The sequence below is a fragment of the Ascaphus truei genome, chromosome 1, assembly GCF_040206685.1.
Source record: "Ascaphus truei isolate aAscTru1 chromosome 1, aAscTru1.hap1, whole genome shotgun sequence".
NCBI lineage: Eukaryota > Metazoa > Chordata > Amphibia > Anura > Ascaphidae > Ascaphus > Ascaphus truei.
In genome coordinates this window covers 435,070,391-435,095,131 of record NC_134483.1, presented here as the reverse complement: position 1 = coordinate 435,095,131, position 24,741 = coordinate 435,070,391, and the positions used below count along the sequence as shown (strand labels likewise).

Below are 24,741 nucleotides of genomic sequence, written 5' to 3'. Positions count from 1 at the left end.
CAGCTTGTTCCAATCAGACTCTTCCGTTCCTGTAATTTCTACCCAACCTGTGACCTTGCCTTGCACCTCTGCCACCTGCCTCAACCACGGCCTGTGACTTTGACCTTGCACCTCTGCTGCCTTTCTCGACCACTTTCTGGGACCCTGACCTTGCTGCATTGCTGCCTGCCTTGATCCCAGCCTGTGACCCCGACTACTCTTTTCTCAATTCAGGACTCTATCTCGCGGTTCAGGTCAGGGATTTTATATCCTAGCTGTGTCCTGTTGGTCACTTCCTTTCTAGAGATGAGCACCGTTACAATTTCTTCACAAAGTGCTTGTTTAAATTATTCATATATTGCTTCTGTTCCATCATTGACAATGTAGCCTGTGGTTATACAGTATTACATTTTGCTTTTGAAGCATTTTGAAAGTAGGATTTCAAAATATATATAATCTATGCCCATAGGTGAAAATGATAATGCAGGATAAACTGGAAAAAGAGAGGATTGATGCTAAGAATGCTGTTGAAGAATATGTTTATGACCTAAGGGACAAGCTGGTTGGGGTATATGAAAAATTCATCACTGAAAAAGTAAGAGTTGTTAATCGGTGTTATCCTAATTTGAAATGAATGTATATACTGTACAGATAAGGCCATAGCTAAAAGCATATTTTGTGGTTAAAGGGTACAGGAAATAGCAGAGAAGCAAGTGGTCTCCGTAGCTGAACCACGTTAATTTGAGCCCCGGTAGCATCCCCCTCCAAAGGACACAAAATAGCGGTACAAATATCCTGTGTTACGCTGCCAATAGAAAGGTGAGACATGTGATGTTACACTGGGCATTTTAGTAACCAGGAAGTTCCGGCAGGACCTTTCCCAGTATGTATCTTGGGAACCAGGGGGTCCATGGGGTTGAATTTAACATGGTTCAGCTCCTTTAATTAGTAAGGCAACATAGTCACTTATACCTCCACTGTATAAAATGTGACCAAGTATATGGGGACCCTAACAGAAATTATAATAATAAATGGTTCTTTTTTGGTTAAATAATCCATGCTTGTCAGTGAAATATAAACAAATATATAAAGGGAGCCTAGTAGTAACAAAAGTTTGAACATGTACATATATGTCTCCCAGCTATACTCCTTGCTTCATGTGTTTTTCATTAAATCACAATTCATACCCCCAAATAGTTGTACGTGACATCATCTTTATTTTCCTGTAATGTACGGCATTCTACAGATATCCTGAATCAGGGATATTCCGAATTTAAGGTTTTTTGTTTATTTAATGATTAACACAAGGATGGCTAGGAATTGGGATTATATACAATGCCACCTTAACTGCTCCCTTGACTTTATAACTAACCTAACATGAGATCACATGTTGGCAATGGACCTATGCAATCTTGAGATTTACCTATGTATCATTTAATGTTCTACTAAATGGTGACATCCCTGCAAAATACCCATTATCACTTACATCTAAACACATGCTATTTTAGAATTCCCCCTTTACATTTTTCCAGTAGAACAGCATTTATCAGAAAAATTCAAACCCCGTTAATGCCTTAAACATAAAATAACTGTAGAACATCTGAAATGTAGACAGCATGTTTTCTTACATGGTTCTTACTGCCAGGATTCAGCCAAACTAAACATTATGTTGGAGGATGTTGAAAAATGGCTTTATGAAGAAGGGGAAGACCAACCAAAACAAGTATATCTTGATAAACTGGAGGGATTAAAGGTAAGTGATTGTTGCCTTTTTAATACCATTACCTATTTTTGTTTTATATCCAGAAATAAAAGTTTCTTCTGACATTTTACCTTTACATTAACATAAGCATCTGCTGAGAACATCACCATGACTTGGTTTTACAAGAATGACATTGGAGCAGATTCATTACGTAGTGGTCTTGAAGTTGCCATATGACATGGTATGACCAGACTGAACCGTATGGTATTGTAGATACCATATCACCATATTTACTAACGTGAACTCAAACCACATGTTACAGAAATAAGTGCAGACTATCATAAGAAATAAAGTGTTTCACCATGATCAGAGAGCCTATTGCCCATAATGCCTTTTGGAAACACTCATTCTTTGGCGGTACTGTATGTGTCTATCTGGACAGTTTTATTGAATCATCCCATGTCAGCCATGATAGCAAAGATTGTGAGCCCCAATTCAGACATTTAAAAGATAGATTAAAAAGTTGAAATGCCCACTCTGAAAGTGTAATTTATGAAAGTGCCGATAATGTGGGCAAATATTGCACAATAACTGAATTCCCCCTAATGTGAGTAGGGCCCCGCTTCTCGCGATTCGCCAATATGGCGGTACTGAGAATGGGGCTGCCATGTCCACGCATGCGCAGAAGAGGGGAGCAGTCGAGTCTGCGCATGCCCAGAAGGGGTAGGAGACACGGAAAATCGCCGGTGGACATAGCAAATGCTATGTTCCGTTTTTCTGTGATTTTCAGTTTCCGGCGGTGGCCTGGAACTGAACCCGCCGTATGAGTGGGGCCCTACTGTACGTGCTTACAAAGTGTTCAGTAACACAAACAGTGCTAGAGGCTCCTGTATCATATTGCCCATGACTTTGCTTTGCAGTGTGTTGCAGGTCCCTCCAGGTCCTTCACAAGTGCTTTTCTTTTCTTTGTGACCTAACTTAAAATTGAGCTCTACCGTAAACCAGGGTTTGTGAATCAGGGTGCTGCGGTACCCTGATGTGCCCTGACCCTCTGCCAAGGGTGGCGCAGCCCCGGAGAAACTCTCCTGGCTGCTCATAAGCAGGGTATGATGGTTTTGTGTGGGGAGGAAGGTGAGGGCTTTGTCTGGGGAGGGGAAAGGTGTGTGGTTTGAGTAAGAGAAGGGGATGTGTGTGTGTGTGTGTGTGTGTGTGTGTGTGTGTGTGTGTGTGTGTGTGTGTGTGTGTGTGTGTGTGTGTGTGTGTGTGTGTGTGTGTGTGTGTGTGTGTGTGTGTGTGTGTGTAGGGACTGAGTTTGGTGTGCGTAAGAAGAGGTATATTTGTGAGAAAGGGGTAAGTGTGGGGTGTATGGGCGGGGGGGGTGAGTGGTCTGCTTGTTGGGTGGGGGGGGAAAGGTGAGTGGGGTTTGACTGTATGGAGTATGAGAGAAGTGGAGTGTGTTGATAAAGGGGGTGTATGTGGAGTGTGTACGAATGGGGTGAGTGGTGGGTTTGTGAGTGTGGTGCATGTGAACAAGAGATGAGGGAGGCGTTACTGTGTAGACTATGAGAGAAGTGGGGGGAATGTGGTGTGTGTTGATAAACAAAAAAATGAGAAAGTATGATAGAGGGGGTGGATGTGGTAGGTTTGTGCGTGTGAGGAGGGTGGTGCAGGTGAACAAGAAGGGATGAGTGAGGTGTGATGAGCAGGGGTGTGCCAAGATTTTAAAAATCCTCCAGGATTGCCGTGCTCCAAAAAGTTTGAGAACCACTGCTTTAAACCTTCTCTGCCAGCAGGGTCAGCAACACATTGCCAACCAATTTATTGCTGGAACGTCTCTGGCAGTGAAGGGTTTAACGTGGGTTACTAACCTATTTTTTCATTGTTGTTTCTGATTTTATCTTTTTTTATTATTTTACATTCTTGAATTTTTAAAACATACAACAATTCAGCATTTTATTTGTAAATCTGTACATTATTATAGCCTAGTGCCATTTAGTAAATATGCCCCTCAATGTGTATTTATATAATACTATGAAGCAAGTTGAGTCATTTGTCTCCTGCAGTCAGTATCTTTGATATAACTGCAACACATCAGTTACTGTATAAAGGCTGCTTTTCAGATTCAGGTTCAGTATTTTTTAATTATGCAGTATACATACACATTGTTCTACTAAAGTATAGTATTCTTCCAAATATATTGCTAACATAGGCAAAATATGTGTTAAGAGTAACTGTGCCAAGTGATCCCCTCTCAGTGTACATTTATCTTATCGGTGCATGGCTTCTTTCAGAAACTTGGCCAGCCAATTCAGGATCGGTACAAAGAATATGAAGAGAGACCAAAAGCTTTCAATGATCTTGGAAAGAAGACACAGTTTTTTATGAAAACAATTGAAGCCTATATGAACAAGGTACTAACTAAATATCCACCCTTTAATAATCTCTTTCCTTGATAGTAGCCACAAATGTCTGTTTTATATTCACACATGCTTCATTTTTTTATGATCAAAGTGCTGCCACTTTTAACGTGTGTATATAATGCGTTCTTTTACGGCTTGTCAGATGTGTACTGAGATATGCTGGATTTTTAATCATCTGTTTTCTTTGTTAACGATGTTCTGCTTAAAGGATGAGAAATACAATCATCTAAATCCCACTGAAATAGAAAATGTTGAAAAATGTGTCCGTGATACTATCAATTGGCTTAGCATGAAGATGAATGCACAGAACAAGCTCACGCTTTCTCATGACCCAGTAGTGAAGGTAGCAGATATAGTAGCGAAATGCAAGGTAATAAAATAACGTCATTTACATTTTGTGGGTGTTGGATATATTTTTTTATGTCATACACCTTAATATTGTATAATGATAATACAGTATACTGTAGATCCTGTTATGCCAATGCTATAAATCCTTTGAATGCCAAAGGAGCATACAATATATCACAAGCATTCAAGAGTTTAATTGTACATTTTCTTACTTATACTGCCTTATAGTACTCCTCAATTTTCACTGCTCTACCTTTTCCACCTTTACTTTTAAGGGCTGAAGCCCCTATTCTATTGGAAAGGGCTGAGATGCTCAGCATCAAAACATGTTTACGTCATTCACAAAAAGGATTTCCTGTATAAAATGTATATCCCGTTTAATGCAATAGGATTAACATTTTATATAACTGCATATATTAGAGAATTTAGTCCTATTTTAAAGCACTACATGGCACTTTGTCTCATTTACTGTAGCCAGATTTACATATTGTACCAAAAGAAAAACAAACTACAATTGAGGCTTTAAGATTGACTCAGTGGAGTGAAGTTGGTAGACTGGATTTGTTGTAACAAACATAAATCTAATTTTTTTGTAATCTGCTATCTTTAAAAATTTATTTTGTTTGTTTCTTTTATTACTTTTGGGGCTTATTTGAATTCTTGATTTCATTGCCTTCAGGAAGTGGATAGTGTCTGCAATCCAATCATTTACAAAGCAAAGCCCCAAGTGGAGCAGCCTGCAGAAGACAAGGCAAATGAAAGTAAGCAGCACAGTTCACCAAAGACTAACACAGAAGAGGTCACTGACACAGAACAAGATGCAGCTAAGGACACCACCCATCATACAAAACAAAAGGCAGAAATGGAGGTGAACTGAATCGCAAGTTTTTTTTTCATCAGCTAAGGTAGCACAGGATCTCTTTGTTTCTAGTCAGTTACATTTGGCAATAGTTTCATTCCTCTTATTCATTTTTGTTCCTTTCTGCAGAATTGCAGGTCATAAACATTTTGTTCCATTTGTGCTGCTTTTGTGAAATGTTTTCTGCTCGTAGGTTGAAAACCTTTCCTTTTATACTTTCACATGCTTAGTTGTCTGTGAATTATAAGGCCAGTATGAAAATGCAGTTTAGGCTTTAAGGAGAATACTGTATTGCACAACTAAGGCAAACGTGTGGTTGAAAACATGTTTTCCTGTTAAAATGTTTTCATTAAAATAGGCAGTTAAAAATAACCGTGTATTTCTATATAGCCTAAACCTACAGAACATATTCACATGTTGAGAAGTTTCAAAGAACGTATAGTTAAAGTGTAGCACGTATGCATTTAATTGCTCAAAATAAAAAGAAGGTTCTCACAAACACGTTTTGGGTATTAATTTATTGATTGCTGACCTGATTTTTTTCCCATTGCCACATTTGGCAAATACTGTAAGTGTAACAAACACAGTGAAAAACACATGAATTTGGGTTCTGCTAGTTTAATTGTACATGTATCAGTAGACTACAATGTTGTATTCATTTAAGAATGTACCGTGCTTCCCCTGATGCCAACTTTGTGATCCTGTCTAAGTTGTATTGCTTAAATTATACAAATCCTGTAACTTTGTGTTATTCTGAATGCTCTTTTCTCAGACTTGCCACCATCCATGTGGAACAGTTAAGAAAATATTTCCTCATTTTCACTGAATGATCCACTTTTTTTGTGTTGAAGCCTGAAGTTCCAGAGGAGATTCTTAAAAAAGCAGTAATGGCAGATATTTTTCTACAGTATGTTTAATCTAATATAGGGAGATATCACCGTATGAAAAAATGCCTTAATACAGTGATTGTATTTTTAAGGTGGTGGATGTTTTGTAGAGGCAAGAAATTATACAAATCTTAATGGACACTGGAACTGGAAAATACAGACAATGGGAAAATAGAAACAGAGGAATCAGAGAGAGGACAAGAGAGAGGGGTTACAAAACCATATGGCAGAAAATAATTTAACCCTTTTGATGGTTAAGGCTACCAATGCATTTCAAAGGAACGCATTCAGGCACCAAGGGGTTAACATACGACATAAACACCCTACAAATAAAGTACAAAAGGTAAAATATCCATATGTGCAAATATTAAGTATTTAGTAACCCGAGTGGCCAGCAACAGTAGTCCTGGGTTGACCATGATTACTTGCCCACATGGGCTACTAAGTGATTAATACATATATTAATACATGGTACAGTGTTACGTTTATAAATTTCTAATCTAATAATTTCTAGGTTGGTTCGTATAATCTTGCCTATGTATAGTGGCCAATATATACATAGGCAGCAAGATAGGCCTAATGCCAGCCTACTACCGTAGGTGATAAAAATTGGTCTTTTTTTTTTAAAGCCGTAGAGTAATAATATTGCCAAGTACTGTATTCGAATTTAGGGAAGAATATGTAAATAAATGATTCGGCGTTTACTCATTTGCATGCTCATTTACATAAACTGTGTTAAAAATAACGCTGACATACCACTGCGGTAAAAAGACCCTTATCTCTGCTTTACCACTGGTAAAGGGCTTTAGTGAATAGGTAGATAAATAAAATTGGCATTAAATACCGATAATCATTTGTCGATATTTAGTCAATCTAGGCCACCATGCTTATAGTTTGGGGTCCTAGGATTAACCCATTCAGTGTTAAGGTTGTGCATGAAACTCCAGTTCTTGAGTCATTTTTTCTGTAGTATTTGGTATTCAGGGCAAAATAATTATATAATATTCTTGAATGTAAACCAGGCAAATAATACTTTTGTATCCGTAGATCTTTTGCATTTTAAAGCAGCAGTCAAAGCTGACTTTTTTTTGTTTATGTATTTTTTTCCCTTTAATATGTGCATCAATACAATCCACACAATAAGTAATTACATTTGGCTCGGGGGTTCACTAAATGGCTGTCAGAGCAGCAGAAGAGGACCAAAGATGCAAAGTTCTGTGGGGAAGATCATGTGACTAGGCAGTCACTAGATACAATTGGTGCACTACTAGAGAGAGGGCAGATCTCGAAAAGAGGTGTGCCAGAGCCTGTTTCAGAAGAGGAAGGGGATATGACTTTGTAAATGGTTGCTATAGAAACAAAAATGCTTGTTACATTATAATGCATAAAAAATGTCTTTCAGAGTGGTTTAAAAAAAAACATGCTACAAATATTTTATCATAGTACAGAACTGATTTATTTAAAAAAACATGTTGGATATTGCTAATACCTTTTTTTACAATAATACCTACAGTAAGACATTTTACATGCATTATTTCATTATTTAGTAACTAAAATTACTTATTGATTTGGCCCCTTCAGTTACTGCAATGAGGAACGGTTAATCCATTTCCAAATCATTTCGGTATATTGGTTAACCCCTTCACTGCCAGAACATGAGTTTAAGGCCTTTTTGGCACTGAATAGTTAGTTTAAAATGCTGTCTAAAACATGTGTGTCTACACGCACACTCTAATCGATCTGCAGTATTAAACAAAATGAAATCTAAAATAAACATTTGTATATTCTTCTCTGGAGTCAGAAAGTGGTACCTTTGCTTATCGTGTGTGTACAGTAGCAGATCGGTAACAGTGGTAATGATTTATTCAGTTAAGGCGGAGGGTAAGAGGCCCACACTAAGGAGAAGGGAGTATGAAAAAGAGGAGCGTGAATTCCGATTTTGCAGCAAGAAAAGGAGACTGTGCCGTGTCCGATGTTTAACTAACTAATCTCAGCTTTACCTTTAATCAGCCTGCTGCAGCGAGGCAGACAAAGCAAGGACGGAGTTGCTACTCCCCCACATGACAAATACAGACATAGCCTTCCAATTGTCATTTGTGTACATAAGTAACGGATCGTAATAGTGGTAACGATATATTGAATTGAGAACCTTGGATTTTCTACATTGAGGTAAAAGGCGTCGGGTAAGAGGCCAAACTCAAAAGGAGGGCACAGCAGGACAGGAAAAAAAACGCTGTGGGGGAAACATGAGGAACCATGGCTGCTGCACTGCCCTTCCTCTGGGCATACTAAAGGATCTAACACTATGATTAGGAAATAGGAATTTAAGATGGCCAAAAAGATTGTGCCTACATGCAGCGGCAGCCAAGCGCATGAGTAAAGCTAGGCAGGCCAAGCGGTGGGGGTTTGGAAAGTGCCGGGCGTGAACAAGTTTCCTGGGAAGGGGGGAAAAAGGCCACGGTGCTTGAGCATAGCTTGTTCGGAGAGGAAGAGTGGCCGAGGAAATATCCTGCCCAAAGACAGAATGACCAGGAGCGTAGCCTGCCTGGAGAGAGGGGAAGGCTGGACGCTGCCCCAGGGTGAGGGGGATTTGGGCGCAAAGCGATGCCCAGCAGCCCCGGGGAGGGGGGCAGGCAGCATCCTGAACCTAGTTATCTGAGGCACAACTGGTAAAGCCACATACAAACCAAGCTTTGGGAGAGCAGGCACCAATAATCCAGAGCCGAGTTGAAAGCATCTTAAAGTGCAGGCTAGCATTCTGATTTTGCAGCTAGAAATGGACACTGGAAAGTGTCTGATATTTAAAGGCATAGCCCAGCTGAGATTAGTTTATCAGCCTGCAGACAAATCCAGGACAGGAGTTACTACTCCCACTCACCACAAATACAGACATAGACTTCCAATTAGTGATGTCATTTATAATACCACAAATCTGTGGTGCACTGGGGTTCATTCCTAATACCCTAAACTTCTCTCTTTTTTTTTTTTTTTTTTAAAGCCGGTCAAATACAAATTTCTCTTCACTGCTGCTGTCTATAACTCGGTGAAGAAGGGGAAAAGTTAGCTGGTTTGTGGTGTATCTGAAGAAGGGGAAGCCATAATGATTAGTAACGAATTTGCATGCACTGCAGACTTCCAGCGTATGACATCACAATATAATATGGAATTTTCCTGAGCCCCAATCATAATGATTTTAGATTGTATGTTTTCTATCAGAAGAGTTAGAAAGCCAGGTCAAATGGGTCATTGAGTTCTGCAGCTGGGTTTGGCTTTTGGATGTTGGGTGACACATAGATTAAGTCACACATCTGCAGGGATTGATATGCATTCAATCTCCCACACGTCTGCTGGACTCCAACGTGTTTTGTCCCGACCAGTCTTCCCCTGTTAAAGAAAGCAAATACATCTAAATATATTGTAAAAGTTACTTAGACCATTTACTTGACTTACGAAAATGTTGTGTATGTTCAAAAGTATGTTTTTTTTTAATATATATATAATATGCCTTTTTTTTTTTTTTTTTTAAATCCTTACATATTATGGGCCATATTTAATAAGCCGTGTTCTTCCATAATATACCCTTTGATGCTGCAATAGCACATTCAAGTCAATAGGCTATAAAGTGTTTTCCAGTGTCAGACATTTGCTTATTAAATATAGCTTGATATGTATTACAAGCTTCTCTGGTACTAAAGGAATTAAGAGTTTGCTCATATTCTAGCAGGGTTGCACTTCTACTTGAGATTCCTCTGTTGTGATTGAAATTTTAGTGTAATAGAACAAGTCAAGGAAAGGCTGCTTCTAATATTGTCAGTGCATTATTAGCTAGTTGGCATATCACAAGAAACATTTGTTACTGGAAAGCTAGTCTTTTGTAAATATATCCATCTGTACATATATCTGTATAGCCAGGTTACCCTGGGCTTCCCCTTAACTCGCGGCAGAGGCGCACGGGTGCCGCAGTCAAGGCGTGCAGATGCCAGTTCGTGCAGATGCTCGGTTTGCAGGGAGCTGCAGGAGGGTGTAATAGGGGCGAGCGGGTCGCAGGAGGTCCATGGTGGTTTTCTTCGCAAGGCGCCGCCATCTTGTTAGTAGCCACCAATGCGTAATGATGAGTCGCGCAATTGAAGAGGGCCTAAGATTCGCGGCGGCCATTAGAGAGATCCATGCATGTGCATTGGATAGCGCGAGCGGTGGCCATGTTAGACACAGGGCTCCGCAAGGGACTTCAAGCCCCATAGTGAGGATCACGGAGTGCTCAGAAGATACATTTGTCGCGCTTGGAGAGCCACCCCAGTCGGAGCTGGGAGACAGAGGAGTAAGGTAGTGTCTGAGACTAGGCCTAGAGTTCCCCTTCAGGCCCCAGCTAGGCCCTGACCCCCAATAGTTTGTATGAATGCTAGGGAAGGCCCAATGAGACAGGGGCACTTTCCCCATTAGCTGTTTAGTGTCAGGGACACCGCAAGACGCTGCGCAGCATTTGTGGCCTGTGGTCTGGGACCAGACCACCACCGCAAGTAGAGTCTATCCAAGGTGGGACACTCCAGCGGGAGTGCATCGAACGCAAAGGCGGACACCGTCACGAACGATGACTACGTGGGACCTGGCTGAACCCTTTCCTAAGTTGGCGGTACCCGGGTGCCGCAGCACTCGGCCGGTATCGCCTTCCAACAAGTGCACCAACTATACACACACTTCCTGTGGGTAGCGCTACCGCACACTTGGGATAGGTTGTGGCTTCTGTGGACACCGGGTGGTTAGGTGCCCAGGGCACCTCAGTACATTGGGGGGAAACACCTCCAGGGTGTGGACAAGGTGGTTGGACAGTGGGGCACCATGTGGGGTTAAGGCCGTGCGTGGCATATATATATATACATCAGGTAAAGCACCACACGTAGTCACCCTAGACACGGGGGAAAGGGAGGTACATTTGGAGGCGCTGCTGAGATTCAGACCTGGGGTGCCCGAACCAGCAGCTAAATTAGAAAACCAAAATCCGACATGTTTAGGTTGTCTGCTCAAGAGGTCCATCAGTGGGCCCTTCAAAATGAGGAATCTCCTTGCCACGTGGTCGCGTGGGGGATGTTCCCGCCACCACCCCTCTGCGGGCAGTCTGCAACATCCTGAGCAGATTCCCTGAGTTTGCTTGCGCCTGGTATATAGGCTGAAAGTGGCACCCTTCATATCGCTGGACTATTGTTTTAATTAGTGCTGGCCGTGAAGTACAGGAGGAAGATACCCCTGTTGCCCTGCATTTCCCGGACCCTCCACCCGCGGGTTACCCGCTGATCTTACCAGATTTGCCCATACCCATGGCCACTTCAAGTTCGGAAGCCCTGACCGAGGTGACATATCAAGCGGAAAAGCCCCACATCCTCCCTACACCCCAAGGACATACGACGCCATGCTCAGGGGGCATTCGCTAATCTATTCTGACCCACTTCTACCCAGGGTGACTTTCTGTCCAGGAACTACGCTGGAGGTGCCCCTCCGAGCGGAGACTCCACTCCGGCAATATACCCCCAGCAGGGATGAGATTAGTCCCAGGCTAGGCCCTAACCACAAACTGGAATGCCTGAGTCGTCTGTCCACTGGCGGCGCCGACTTTGGAGTAATTCTACCCCAATTGGTAGAAGCCCTAACAATGTCCTCCTAGTCCTAGAACTATAGAAAGCTCAAGGCCTTCTCCAGGATAACACCCACACCCTTAGGGGAGGAAGGATTCAAAGCATGGAAGGCACATGCCCTACATGTGCTCAACGAGTGGTCGTGCTCAGAGGCCGCCAATAGGCAAAGGATAGTAGAGTGTCTGCGGCCTCCTGCGGCCCAAATTGTGCAAATGCACCATGAGACTGAAGGAGAAGCCACCACCATGGAGCTAATTGAACTTCTCACTCAAGCCTATACCAGCAAGGATGACGAAGATGAGTTGTTGGATCAGTTCCGGGCTCTCCGCCAAATGGAGGGAGAAGAGCTGTCAGCATTTACCCGATGCCTGCAGCTTTCCCTATGAGGGTTATTCTCTAAAAAGATCATCCCGGGCCCCAGTGGTGAATGAGTATAGACTTAAACAGCTCCTGAAAGGATCTCTGCCATTACACCACGTCGCCCTCCTGATGCGAGGCACCCCTTGAGCCTCAATAACCCCCAGCTTTATGGAGTTGATGAGTCATATAAGGGAACAGGAAATTCAAGTACACTTCCACACCCCCAAGAAGTCTAAAGAACCACACAAAGGGGTACCGGCCCCAAAACTCAAGGAGGCAGAAAGTGCAGAGGACGACCTTCCTCCCAAGGTACCTGCCTCTGCACACAGGACACCCAAGAGAGTATCTCCTACCCCTTGGACCGAGGCGAACTAAAGTGACATCATCTGCTACAACTGTGGACAGGAGGGTCACTACTCTCGGAACTGTCCGAAATCCAGAAAAGCCAGGACATCCAATCCTAAGTTCATGACATGCAAGGTACAGTTGACAGAAACACCGTCCACGTCATCGGAGGGCGCCCCAGCGCCAAGCCACGATGAAACACCCCAATCGGACGCTTACAGTCGTGTGGGAACGGCTGCTATTCGGTATATATTCCTCGGCATTGCTGGATAACGGGTCCCAAATAACGATCATATATCGATTCTTCTACAACCAACATCTGAAGCACCTGCCCATGCAATCGGCTGACAAGATGAAGCTGTGGGGACTCGGTAATGATGGCGTAGGGAAGGTACGGTTAGATATACCACAGTTGAATACCAACAAGTCTCACACCATATAGCCCCGAAACAACCAAGCTCTCCAATCATATTGGGGACCAATGCCGACGTGGTGCGGGCGGTGATTCGAGCTTATCTGCAAGAGGCTGGTGAACTACCCCTGTCTTCTCTACGGATCCATCCGGTACTGAAGGAAGAACTGTGACAGTGAATGGGTTAACCAGGTTCATTAATAAAGGTCAAGCCCACTTGGTTAACACTGACCCGTGTGTTAGGGTCTTAGAGTGTCAGCTCTGGGACCCAGGTGTCGAAAATGAATTTCTGCAACTGAATACTAATTTTGTGACAATACAGATTTATGTGACTTTTGCCTTTACTGGGGTGCTGGGATCGGGAGATTTCTGGGCTGTAAGTTTCAGGGTGGGTTTGTTGGAGAAAGTCTTTACAGAATGTGGCTATGTATTGGGGTTCCAAAGTTATGGATACCCCAAAAGTTGTATCCGGGGATCGAGTGAGCTTCTCTGATACAGCAAAGCACATTACTTTGACAAACTCTGACTCTGGAAGCGTTATAACGGCTCACCGCCAGGACCCCTGCTGCAGCATTATCCAGACAAGGTAAATGGGTATGAAGGGGTTAAACTATATCTGCAGCTATTCACGGAATCCCTAGTTTAGCAGGGGTTCCCCAATATAGCAGAGATACCCAGATACATAAGTCTTTTAAGTGAGATAAATGCCTTTATAGAGTGATACTGTCTGCTATGAGTTTCACAAAGCAGTGATAAGTGCTTTTAAGTGGGATAAAAAGCCATTATAGCACGATACTGCACTGTTATCACTGCTTTGTGAATCTCACAGCAGGCAGTATCACGCTATAAAGGCATTTATCTCACTTAATAGCACTTATCACTGCTTAGTGCATAACCCCCTATGTCTGGATAATTAAAATCACCCATTATGCAAACATGACCTAGTTTGGATGCCTTCTCCATTTGCAAAAGTATTTTAGCTTCCTCAATCTCACAGATATTTGGTGGTTTATAGCATATCCCTACAAACATTTTCTTTATACTTTTACCTCCACTGCTAATTTCTACCCACAAGGTCTCTACATTTTCATCATTCCCTTCATAAACATCTTCCCTTATAATAGGTTTTAGATCCGGTTTAACATGTAAGCATACTCCACCGCCTCTTCTATGTGTTCGATCCTTGTGAAAAAGGGAATAGCCCTCTAAATTAACTGCCCAGTCATGAGTTTCATCCCACCATCTTTCAGTAATGCCTATGATATCATACTGCTCCCTTGCAGTTATTAATTCAAGCTCCCCCGTTTTATCTGTCAGGCTTCTTGCATTAGCAAGCATGCATTTAAGGTTTTTTTTTAGCCTGTACTATTATCTTATCTGCTCCTTCCGTTCTGCGCCAAGTTGGTTTAGTCTTTAGAAGTTTTCTAGTATTATCTGTATTTACTATGAGTGTTGCGTTGCTTGTCAAACTCGCACTTGCCCCCATTCTACCTCCATAACCCCTTGTTTCCTTATCTAATCTATTTAGTTTATCTGGTTCATTCACCTCCCCCTCCCCCCTCCCCCCTCCATCCTAGCTTAAAATCTCCAACCTTTTTGACATTCTCCCCACTAGCACAGAAGATACCTCGTCATTCAGGTGCAATCAGTCTATAGCATAAAGTTGGCATCTCTCAGAAAAGGAGTCCCAGTACTCGAAAACCCTCCTTCCTACACCACTTTCTTAGCCATGCTTTAACCTCCCTAATCTCTGACTGTCTCCCTGCTGTAGTGCATGGTACTGATATTTCAGAAAATACTACCTTAGATGTCCTTGCCTTAAGCTTTTGGCCTATATCCCTGAAATCATTTTTTAGGACCCTCCATCCGTCTCTAACTTTGTTATTGGTGGCAACATGTACCAAGACCGCCGGGTCAATCCCAGCCCCTCCCAACAATCTGTCTACCCGATCCACAATGTGCTGAACCCGAGCACCCGGGAGACAAACTGTTCGGGTAATTTGCCCAATCTACCTTCCTAATAATGGAGTCCCCTACCACCACAATCTTTCTTGGTATCTGAGCATTCTGAGTCCCCTCTGTGCTGGAGGAACTATTCCCCTGGCTGCTAGAGGAAACAGTCTCCCCCAGCCTTGCCATTTCTGCCCTGACACTCCCAATATCTTCACTCAATATGGCAAATCTATTGGGATGGGTCAGCTCAGAACTGGCCTGCCTCTTCCTATTGCCCCTGCTTCCACTTCTAACTGTTACCCAGCTACCTACCTGCTCCCTAACAGTGCCACCATCTGCACCACTAGTTGAAGCAAAGGCCTTCTCTGTGAGCACAAACCCCCTTTCAAGATTGTCAATGTCCCTTAATATTACAAGTTTCCTCTTCAGATCAGCAATCTCTGACACTAAAGAGCCCACCTGCTCACACATCTCGCGGTGGTATGCTCCTTGGAACAGCTGATCCAAGTGCACATACATGTGGCAAGATGTGCATTGAGTGGCATTCTCAATCCTGCTTATTATTGCAACTATGACGTTATAAGTCCCAACAATAAACTGTACGTCAATATACTATACCTTGTTAACCCTTGTTCAAACTCCTTTAGTTACAGTGCACTGGCTTCAGTTTTATTTGTTCTCTGTTTTAAACCCTTTTCTTTTCTGATTGGTCTGTGACCAACAGATGTCTTATTTCACCGATTGACTGGCTTTGCCAGCCAATCAGTTATAAGTGTTTTAAAAATATAAATGGTTCTGACTGCACACTTAATACATCCAGCACTTGAAATCAACCAGTCACACTGATCAGGACACACAAGCTGTTGACAGCATAAAACATTTTCAATATTATTTCCCTCTGTTATAATGCACTTACTTGATGTCGCTATACTCACTGATATACTGTATGTGCAGTGAAGTATTACATGAAAAAAACCTTTTTGTTTATAACTATCTGCACTAGGTACCATCATTATTACCTGAGCTGCATGAAATGCATTAGGCTTTGGAACTTCAGGGTGGGTGGGATACATTACCTGTTCTCTGAATTTACTATGTATCTTTTCTTCAGCTCTTCTGCAATGTCTTTGTCATGTATTGGTACTGAAGAACCAACCAACTAAAAACAAAATATATAGTCACTTTATCTAATATAATTTGGAAATGCAGCATTTTAAATATATTTTAAATAAATTGTAAAAGTACATTGATCTGAATATAACCCATTTATTATGCAAATTATTATGCAATATCTCGGTGTGCAATGGCGTTTGGTAAGGATGGTGTTAAAGGTAGTTTTAAAATACAATATTCAATATTCATCCTACTTTACTGAATACAGTACATGATCAGCATATTAGTTTAAGCCAAATCTACAATTAAACAAATATGTGCCAGTGGGGCCTACAGCAGTAATACATACAGTAGCTATCCTCTCAGGCACTAATGGTGTGAGGTTCTGTGCCTACTGAGATCTGATGTAATGAAACAGCGTATATTATTAATTTACTGAATATATTCACTGCAGCCATATGCCACATATGATATGTGTTAATTCTTTTGAATATGCGGCTCACTTTACATGACAGAGTGAACAAAAAAAAGGCTCAAACAAGTAAAATTGACATAGGTGAATAAAACAAAATCAAATGCTGCTCAAAACACCTGCGGTATCCCAAACCGCAATTTAGACAACACAAAACAACCAGGTGTTCATATAGGATCATCACCCGCTATCACAAACAGTTCGTGATCTAAACCTGTACATGGGGTTGTGGTAGAACCTACATGTATAGGCTAATGCTAGACTGGGGGCGGGCCTCGTGTTCTATGGCCATTTCATTGATGATATCATCATCATCTGGAATGGAGAGGCACTTGAGATTCTTCAAATGTTTAATGTGAATGAGATGGGTCTGGTTTTTATATTTGAGGTACAGTCCAGACACATTACATTTTTAGATCTCGAACGGTTTTTGATAGCGGGTGATGATCATATCTTATACTATATTAGTGAAAGCACTGTATGCCTGTCTGGATGTCCGTGTCCCTAGGGGAAATCTCATTGGTCCCTTGGCCCGCCCGCCCCCGCACACCTCTCATTGGCCTGAGGCGGAGTGACGGGCCAAAGGACACACAGGGACACACACACAGGGACACACACACACACGTCCGTCACTCTCCCCCGTCAGCTGGACCGCACCTCAACTTCCACACCCCCCGCCCACCCTCCCTCTCCCGGTACTCGAAATAATTCGGCACGGTGGGTTCCCTTACCCGGAGTCCCGTTGTCCGGTTGGGCTTGCGCGGTTGATGCCGGCCCGGGGGGGCGATCACCGTGCGCTTGCTGGTTGCGAGCCGCCCCCCGTCCTAATCCAAGTGGCGATGCCTGGGGGAGAGTGTGATCTCTAGGAGCCATTGGTGCGGCCGCTTGATCCCCTCCCGCTCGACGGATCGGGGGCGCGCGTTGCCCACGCACTGCCGCCTCCATCACAGCAGATGGTCGGTGGTGGTTTGGCGCCAGGGACAGTGTGCTCGGCCGGGAGCGCGTGTCTCCCGCGCGGCGGTGCTGCCTTTGCCCCCAGTGGTCCGGCTACTGTTGGCTGGCGGTTGGGGTGGGGGCTCCGGCCGTAATCGGGGGGTGGGTGCGCAGGTTCCCCGCGCGGTGTAGCCTCCAGCACAGCAGGAGGGCTGTAGTGGTGTGTTTGGGGTGGGTGCCGCCGGGGGAGAGTATGCTCGCGCTGGGGCGGCCGCATGTCTCCTACGCGGCGCTATTTCTTGCCCCTGCACAAATTTGTGAGCCATGAAGTGTGTGCGCGCGCACACCGACTGACGCGCGCGCACACCCACCGACTGACGCGCGCGCACACCCACCGACTGACGCGCGCGCACACCCACCGAGTGACGCGCGCGTACACCGACTGACGCGCGCGTACACCCACCGACTGACGCACGCGCAAACCCACCGACTGACGCGCGCGCACACCCACCTGGAAAGGGGTCGGGGGACCGGACTGGTAAATGGGGAGGGACCGGACCTGTAAAGGGGGGGGAGCTGGATTGATGGGAACGGGGGACAAACAGACAGGGGGGAGACAGGGGAAGAGAGAGGGGGGGTTTGACGGGGGAAGAGATAGAGAGATGGGGGGAGACAGTTAAAGAGAGAGAGGGCAGAGGGAGAGGGTAGACAGGGAAAAAGAGAGAGAGGACAGGGAAAAAGAGAGAGAGGAGAGCAGGAACATTACATCCCGGGCAACGCCGGGTCTCTCAGCTAGTATACACTAAAACTCATTTCAAGGAAATTGCTGTTAATGGTGGGAATGTGTGTTAATCAATTTCTGACTGGTATGGAGGTAGGTGGCACCTCCCCCCAGAGCTCACTCCTCCTCACCTTTATAACTTGGGAGGTCTTTTCACTTTGCTACAAAGAACAGAATCTACTATGGTTCTTTCCCCTCATACAGAGGTAAAAGGAAGGGTTCACGATGTAGTGTAGGACCTGCATTAATTTTGGTCATACCTTGATGTGGTACGCAGGCTTATAACGCTTTGGCCAAAGGGTTTAACTAAAATAACCAAGTAAATATTATTATTATTGAAGTATTTAAACGTTATACTAATTACTTTATATGTTTTGTCAATTGGATGTAGCATTGGGCACCCCTGTCTTTTGTTATATATATATATATATATATATATACACATGAAATTCAGTCAGCACACTGTAGTTGAAAATGTTGTAATAGCAGATGCTAGTCCCATAGAGAGTAAATATGATACGAACCAATCCAAAGACCAGTAAAGAGACAGCAGACCGCACGGGGTTAATCCAAAAGTCTATATTCACAACATGAAATACACGTAAGCCAACGTTTCGGTCCCACAGAGAGACCTTCCTCAGGGCCGTGCAACCCACAAGTGTAAGTGACCAAACATATATACCCTCACCCATAGTGAAATGCAAACAAAGGGAACCAATCACCAACATGCAATCAGACATAATATGCAACATAGCTGTGCTCCGTGCCCCCTCCCCTATTACCTGAATATCCAAATGATTCATCATGACATAAGAGTAGGCACTTAAACTATTAGGAGAGAGACACCCTGAGACACTGGTCCCAGAGTCTACTGCCCGTGCGGGGGAACGTCGCGCGCCGCGCATGCGCAGTGGGCCAAAACACATTGACTGCCGGGGCGCCAGCAAGGAGAGTGCGCCGCGCATCACAGCTGTGAGCAGACGCCTCATTAACTCTCCCTGGCAACCAGGGACGCCGGCAGCGCAAATCGCGCATGCGCAGTCTGAAAAACCGCCTCGGTGCACAGTTACCCACACACTGACAGCAATAATGGGCTAAACAGAGTAGTAAAACACAGAGCGTTGAGGTGAACCACAGGGGGACAGATAGAGGTATAGAGCACAAGGAGCGCATAGCATCACCATAGTATATAAGGACAAAGGAAGTGCAAAAGTGCAGAGGGAGTGATGCAACAGAGTATGAGTGACAAACATATAAAAGGCATAATGTAAAACTAAGTCAAAGCAGGGAGACAACTACAGAAAGCAGCTAAGTGAAAGCTCCTCATTTAGGCCACCAGGTGTCATAGTCCTTAGTTCATAAATAAGCCTTGCTTCCTGTTTAAGCAAAGTCCTGCCCCTGTCACCCCCACGGGGGGGGACTGGAACCTGCAGAATAGGCATACAACGAAGTGTGGCCAATGTGTGTCTTTTTTCTTTGAAATGTCTAGCCACAGGTAGACACTTCAGATCTATATCAGAGGCATCACTCAGTAGGGCTTTTCTGATGTTTGAACGGTGCATGGCCATGCGTTCTTTCAGCATCCTTACAGTCTTCCCGATGTACAGCAATCCACAAGGACACTTAATAAAGTACACCACGAATTTTGACTCACAGTTCAGTTGTTGTTTGATTTTAATCGGTACGCCACTATGCGGGTGATTGTAGCTAGGGCCCAGCTGCATATAGTGGCAGTTGGTGCAGCCATGACAGCGGTACGAACCAGGTTTTTTGGCTAACCAGGTGGTGGGTGTGGCATATTTGTCTATTGGATCAGATCCAGTGACCATGTCACCAATGTTTGGTCCCCGAAGAAAGCAGAATAGGGGTGGCTCTCTAGCATATGCACCAATCCTCTCGTCATTCTCCAGGATGCGCCAATTGCCCCGAATGCAACGCTTAATGCTGTTTGTAGCAGTACTGAATGTACTGACTATATTAAGCCTGTTGCTCACCGGTCTACCTGACGAAGGTGTCAATAGTTCACCCCTGTCAACCTGTCCAACCTTTTGCAAGGCAAAGTTAATGTCCTTGGCCGAATAGCCCCTCTCCCGAAATCGTGCGGCCATTTGGGCCAGGGCCCTTTGGGATTCTTCTGGATCAGTGGTAATTCTTTTCACTCGGAGAAGCTGGGAGTATAGGAGACCCCTCTTAAGTGGTACAGGATGGTGGCTGGCTGCACAAAGAAGGGAGTTCTTGTCTGTACTCTTCCGGTATATTCTAGTAGCCAGCGTGCCTCCAATTTTGTACACTATGATGTCTAAAAAAGCGATTTCCTGGTAGCTGTGGTTGAGGGTAAAACGGATTGTGGAGGGGATTTTGTTTAAATCAGAAACAAATGTCAGCAGCTCATCTTCACTGCCTGTCCACAGAATGAAGATGTCGTCAATATAGCGAAGGTATTTGACGATATGCCGCCCATGCGTGGTGTCAGTTAATATGTGCAACCGTTCATACAAATCCATAAATAGATTAGCATACGACGGTGCCATATTTGAGCCCATGGCCGTACCCGTTAGTTGTAAGTAGTAGTGTTTCTCAAATTTAAAGAAGTTCTTATGGAGGATGACCTCAATGAGCAACATGAGAAAATCAACTGGTGGACCCTGTTCGACTCCATGTTCTTCCAATTTTGTGCGTACTGCTTCTAGGCCCCCTGCATGGGGAATGTTGGTGTACAAGCTGGACACATCTAGCGTAGCAAGAATACATTCTGCTGTGTTAACGGAAAGATGACTGAGCTGCTCAATGAAGTCCGTGGTGTCCTTGATGTATGAACCCATTCCAGCCACCAGTGGCTGTAGATAGAAGTCCACGAATTGCGAAAGGGGGTGGCACAGCGACCCACGGGCCGAGATGATGGGTCTGCCCGGTGGTGCAACTATAGATTTGTGTACTTTGGGTAGTGTGTATAATACTGGCATCACGGGGTGGTCCTGAGTCAGGAATTTACTGGTTTCTTCTGTGATCCAGGCATTATTCAAGCCCAATCGGATGATGCCATCAATCTCCTTCTTGTAGGCTATCGTCGGATCCCCCGGGAGGCGTCTATAATGATGTACAACTGCAAGTTGTTGCTCGATCTCCTGTTTATAGTATTGATAATTTAAAACCACAATCCCTCCACCTTTGTCTGCTGCTCTCACTATGATCCCCTTGTTCTCCCGTAGCATTTTCAGGGCAGCTCTCTCCTCTCTCGATGTATTAAAAAAGCTGGTCTTGTGATTCTTCAGAATTTTCTGTGTGTCTTTAGTCACCAAGTTCATAAATGCAGCTATGTTGGGATTCAGTGAGTGCGGGTCAAAGGTGCTCCTGGTCTTGAATGGATTTGGGGTAATGTCTCCAGAAGAGTTAATATCAATGTTCTTAGAGAAGAAATCCTTTAACTTCAATTGTCTGTGCAGTCTGTACATGTCGACCTCCCAGTCAAAGGAATCCTGCATATGGGTTGGCACAAATGATAGGCCTTTCTGTAGAATGCTAACCTCTGCCGGTGTCAGTGAGTGGTCCGATAGATTGTAGATCACCGTCTCTCTTGCCTGGTGCCCCTTGTCGCTTTTCCTTCGCGCACGGGATACCGCCGATCTCCGGCCACCTCTCCTGGTGGGTCTGTGCGCGTTGTGCCCTGCGGGAGTGTTCTCGCTCGACTGCCATCGCCCGGACCTAAAAAAGGCTCCATGGAGGCGTTGTCCGGGGCATCTGATGCATCAGTGTCACTGGTCGTGTAGCCCATCCTGGCGGCATCACCACGCCTAGACCGAGGCTGGTATCGTCGCTGTGGACCGCTTCTACCGCTCTTCGTCTCACCCAGCCCCAGGAGCCATCGGTAGACGTTCCGCTCCTTGTAGTCCGCAGTGACCTGCCGGAGCTTCTCCTTCTTAAACTTGATTAAATTCGCCCTGTAGGCATCAATTGTGTTCTGCATCTTATCCAGCCAGTTGGTGTCCGTGTCCGCTGCCAGGGTGTCCACATGTTTGGTTTCTATTACTGCAATGTCCTTCTTCAATTTGGCAATTTCCTTGCTTGATTGGTCAATGACCAGAATCATTAGATCGAAAGAACATTTGTTTAAAATGGCTTGGATATTCAGGTAATAGGGGAGGGGGCACGGAGCACAGCTATGTTGCATATTATGTCTGATTGCATGTTGGTGATTGGTTCCCTTTGTTTGCATTGCACTATGGGTGAGGGTATATATGTTTGGTCACTTACACTTGTGGGTTGCACGGCCCTGAGGAAGGTCTCTCTGTGGGACCGAAACGTTGGCTTACGTGTATTTCATGTTGGGAATATAGACTTTTGGATTAACCCCGTGCGGTCTGCTGTCTCTTTACTGGTCTTTGGATTGGTTCGTATCATATATATATATATATATATATATATACACACACACACACACACACACACACACACACACACACACACACACACACACACAGTGGTCGACAAATCACCCAAAAATCTACTCACCGAACCAAAATATCTACTCGCCACCTAGTCCCGCCCCCAGCCCTGCTTTTTTAAAAAAAGAGGGTTACAGAGAGGGGGTGGGTGACTGTGACTGCCACTGACTGACTGGGTGACTGTGTGTCTATTCACTCATACACACACTCACAGACATACGCACTCTCACAGACAGATGCACTCTCACAGACAGACGCACTCTCACACAGAGAGAGGGTGACTGACAGGAGAGGGTGACAGGGTGACTGACAAGAGAGGGTGACAGGGTGACAGGAGAGGGTGGCTGACTGGAGAGGGTGACAGAGAGGGTGAAAGACTGACTGGGGGGTACTTCTGGTGTCCTAAACATACACACACTAAATGATGCAGCTTTGGATGTGAGTGACGGGGGGGGAGAGGAAAGGCCGGCGATCCGAGCAGGCAGCTCCCGCCTCCCCCTGCACGCACCGGGCGCCAGCCACAACCGCGCACCCCACTGCCCATCTCCCGCGCCGGCATCCAATGGAACCAGGGGCAAGGGAGTGCATTGCCCCCTCCCGAGGGAAGGAACACCCCCCCCCCCCCCATGCCATCTCCCGCCCGGGCGGGCAGCCGCCAGAAGATGAGGGGCGGGAAGCCGCAACCAAATCGCATCCCCCCCCCCACACAAATATGTCAGCCAGAGGTTTAAGTGTAGGTGCAGGGGGACCAGCCAGCAGCAGGCCACAGGGACCGCATGGGACACGCCAGTGGGACCGCACGCTGGCGGGGGTGAAGGGAACTCACCAATGGGACCGCACACTGGATGGGAGGTGGTAGGGGGGGTGCATAGGACATGCCAGTGGGACCGTACGCTGGCAGGGGGGTGCATGGGACACGCCAGCGGGGCTGCATGGGGGGCAAGAAAGGACCGCAAGGGGGGATGCAGGCACTGGAGGCAGACAGTAAGGCAGGGAATAACAGAATACATACCTGCAGGACCAGAATAGAAAAGGAAGCGCTGGTTCAATGCGCAGCCTGGCTGCTGGGGGGAAAAAAAATCCTGGAAGTACGCCAAGTCATGTCACACCAACCATGAAGAGGGATTATTTAAAAAAAAAATTTTACAAGGACAAAACCGCATGCGTTGCACAGCCATGAGGGGTGGTCGCCAGGGGGCCAAATCCGATTTGTCGAACACTGTATGTATGTATATATGTGTATATATATATATATATATATATATATGCAGTGTTCGACAATTAATTATAACCACACGCCCATGGCGAGTGGATTTAGGCCGCTGGCGAGCCGTGCCGCGGCGCTATGAATTCCCCTGCTCGCGCCAATTTTTTTTATAAATAAATAAATAATCTCCCTCTCTGATTGGGTTAACGCGGGGAAGAGGGCCGGCAGGAAGCTCTGGGTTAGCCCCTTCCCCCGATCTCCTCCCCCTCCTGCCCCTGATCTCCTCCCCATCCTGATCTCCTCCCCCCCCCTCCCCCCGATTTCCGCTTGCTGACCGGGGGTGTCCGCCTCTGGAGGGGGTCCGCTTCAGGGGCGTGCGTGCTGCGGCGTCGGCCGCTTCCGGGGGGGGGCGTGCTGCAGCGTCGGCGTCCGCCTCTAGAGGGGTGGCGCCCACTTGCAGAGGCCCTCCTGCCGTGTGGAGGCCCCCGCTGCCATGTGCGATCCCTCCTGCCTTGCAGAGGCCCTCCTGCCGTGTGGAGGGCCCACTGCCGTGCGGAGGCCCCACTGCTGCCATGTGCGACCCCCTGCCTTGTGGGTGAGTGTGTGTGTGAGTGAGTGTCTTTGAGTGAGTGTGTCAGTGTGTGTGTGTGAGTGTGTGTCTGAGTGAGTGTATGTGTCTGTGAGTGAGTGTGTGTGTCTGTGAGTGAGTGTGTGTGTCTGAGTGAGTGTCTGTGAGTGAGTATGTATGTCTGTGAGTGAGTGTCTGTGAGTGTGTCACCCTCTCTCCCTATGTCACCCTCTCCCTGTATCACCCTCTCCCTCTCCCTGTGTCTCCCTCTCCCTGTGTCACCCTCACCCTCTCCCTCTGTCACCCTAACCCTTTCCCTTTCGCCCTCACCCT

At 45.4% G+C, this 24,741-nt stretch overlaps 2 protein-coding genes across 8 annotated transcripts in view; one reads left to right on the top strand and one right to left on the bottom strand.

Annotated features, from left to right (window-relative positions):
* HSPA4L (heat shock protein family A (Hsp70) member 4 like) overlaps positions 1-6,899 on the top strand; it is a 100,313-nt gene extending 93,414 nt beyond the window's left edge. For 5 of the 6 annotated variants that reach the window (XM_075615519.1, XM_075615517.1, XM_075615513.1 and 2 more), the window contains 5 exons: positions 449-574; positions 1,625-1,732; positions 3,973-4,092; positions 4,310-4,471; positions 5,129-6,899. In XM_075615519.1, the coding sequence (XP_075471634.1) occupies positions 449-574; positions 1,625-1,732; positions 3,973-4,092; positions 4,310-4,471; positions 5,129-5,326 (714 nt within the window). In that variant the 3' untranslated portion in view covers positions 5,327-6,899. The remainder of the gene's footprint in view (positions 1-448; positions 575-1,624; positions 1,733-3,972; positions 4,093-4,309; positions 4,472-5,128) is intronic. The other variant, XM_075615522.1, reaches the window with a different exon arrangement.
* LOC142503348 (cilia- and flagella-associated protein 337-like) overlaps positions 5,807-24,741 on the bottom strand; it is a 75,062-nt gene continuing 56,127 nt past the window's right edge. For both annotated transcript variants that reach the window (XM_075615503.1, XM_075615506.1), the window contains exons 24-25: positions 15,969-16,051; positions 5,807-9,579 (exon numbers count right to left, since the gene is read on the bottom strand). In XM_075615503.1, the coding sequence (XP_075471618.1) occupies positions 9,417-9,579; positions 15,969-16,051 (246 nt within the window). In that variant the 3' untranslated portion in view covers positions 5,807-9,416. The remainder of the gene's footprint in view (positions 9,580-15,968; positions 16,052-24,741) is intronic.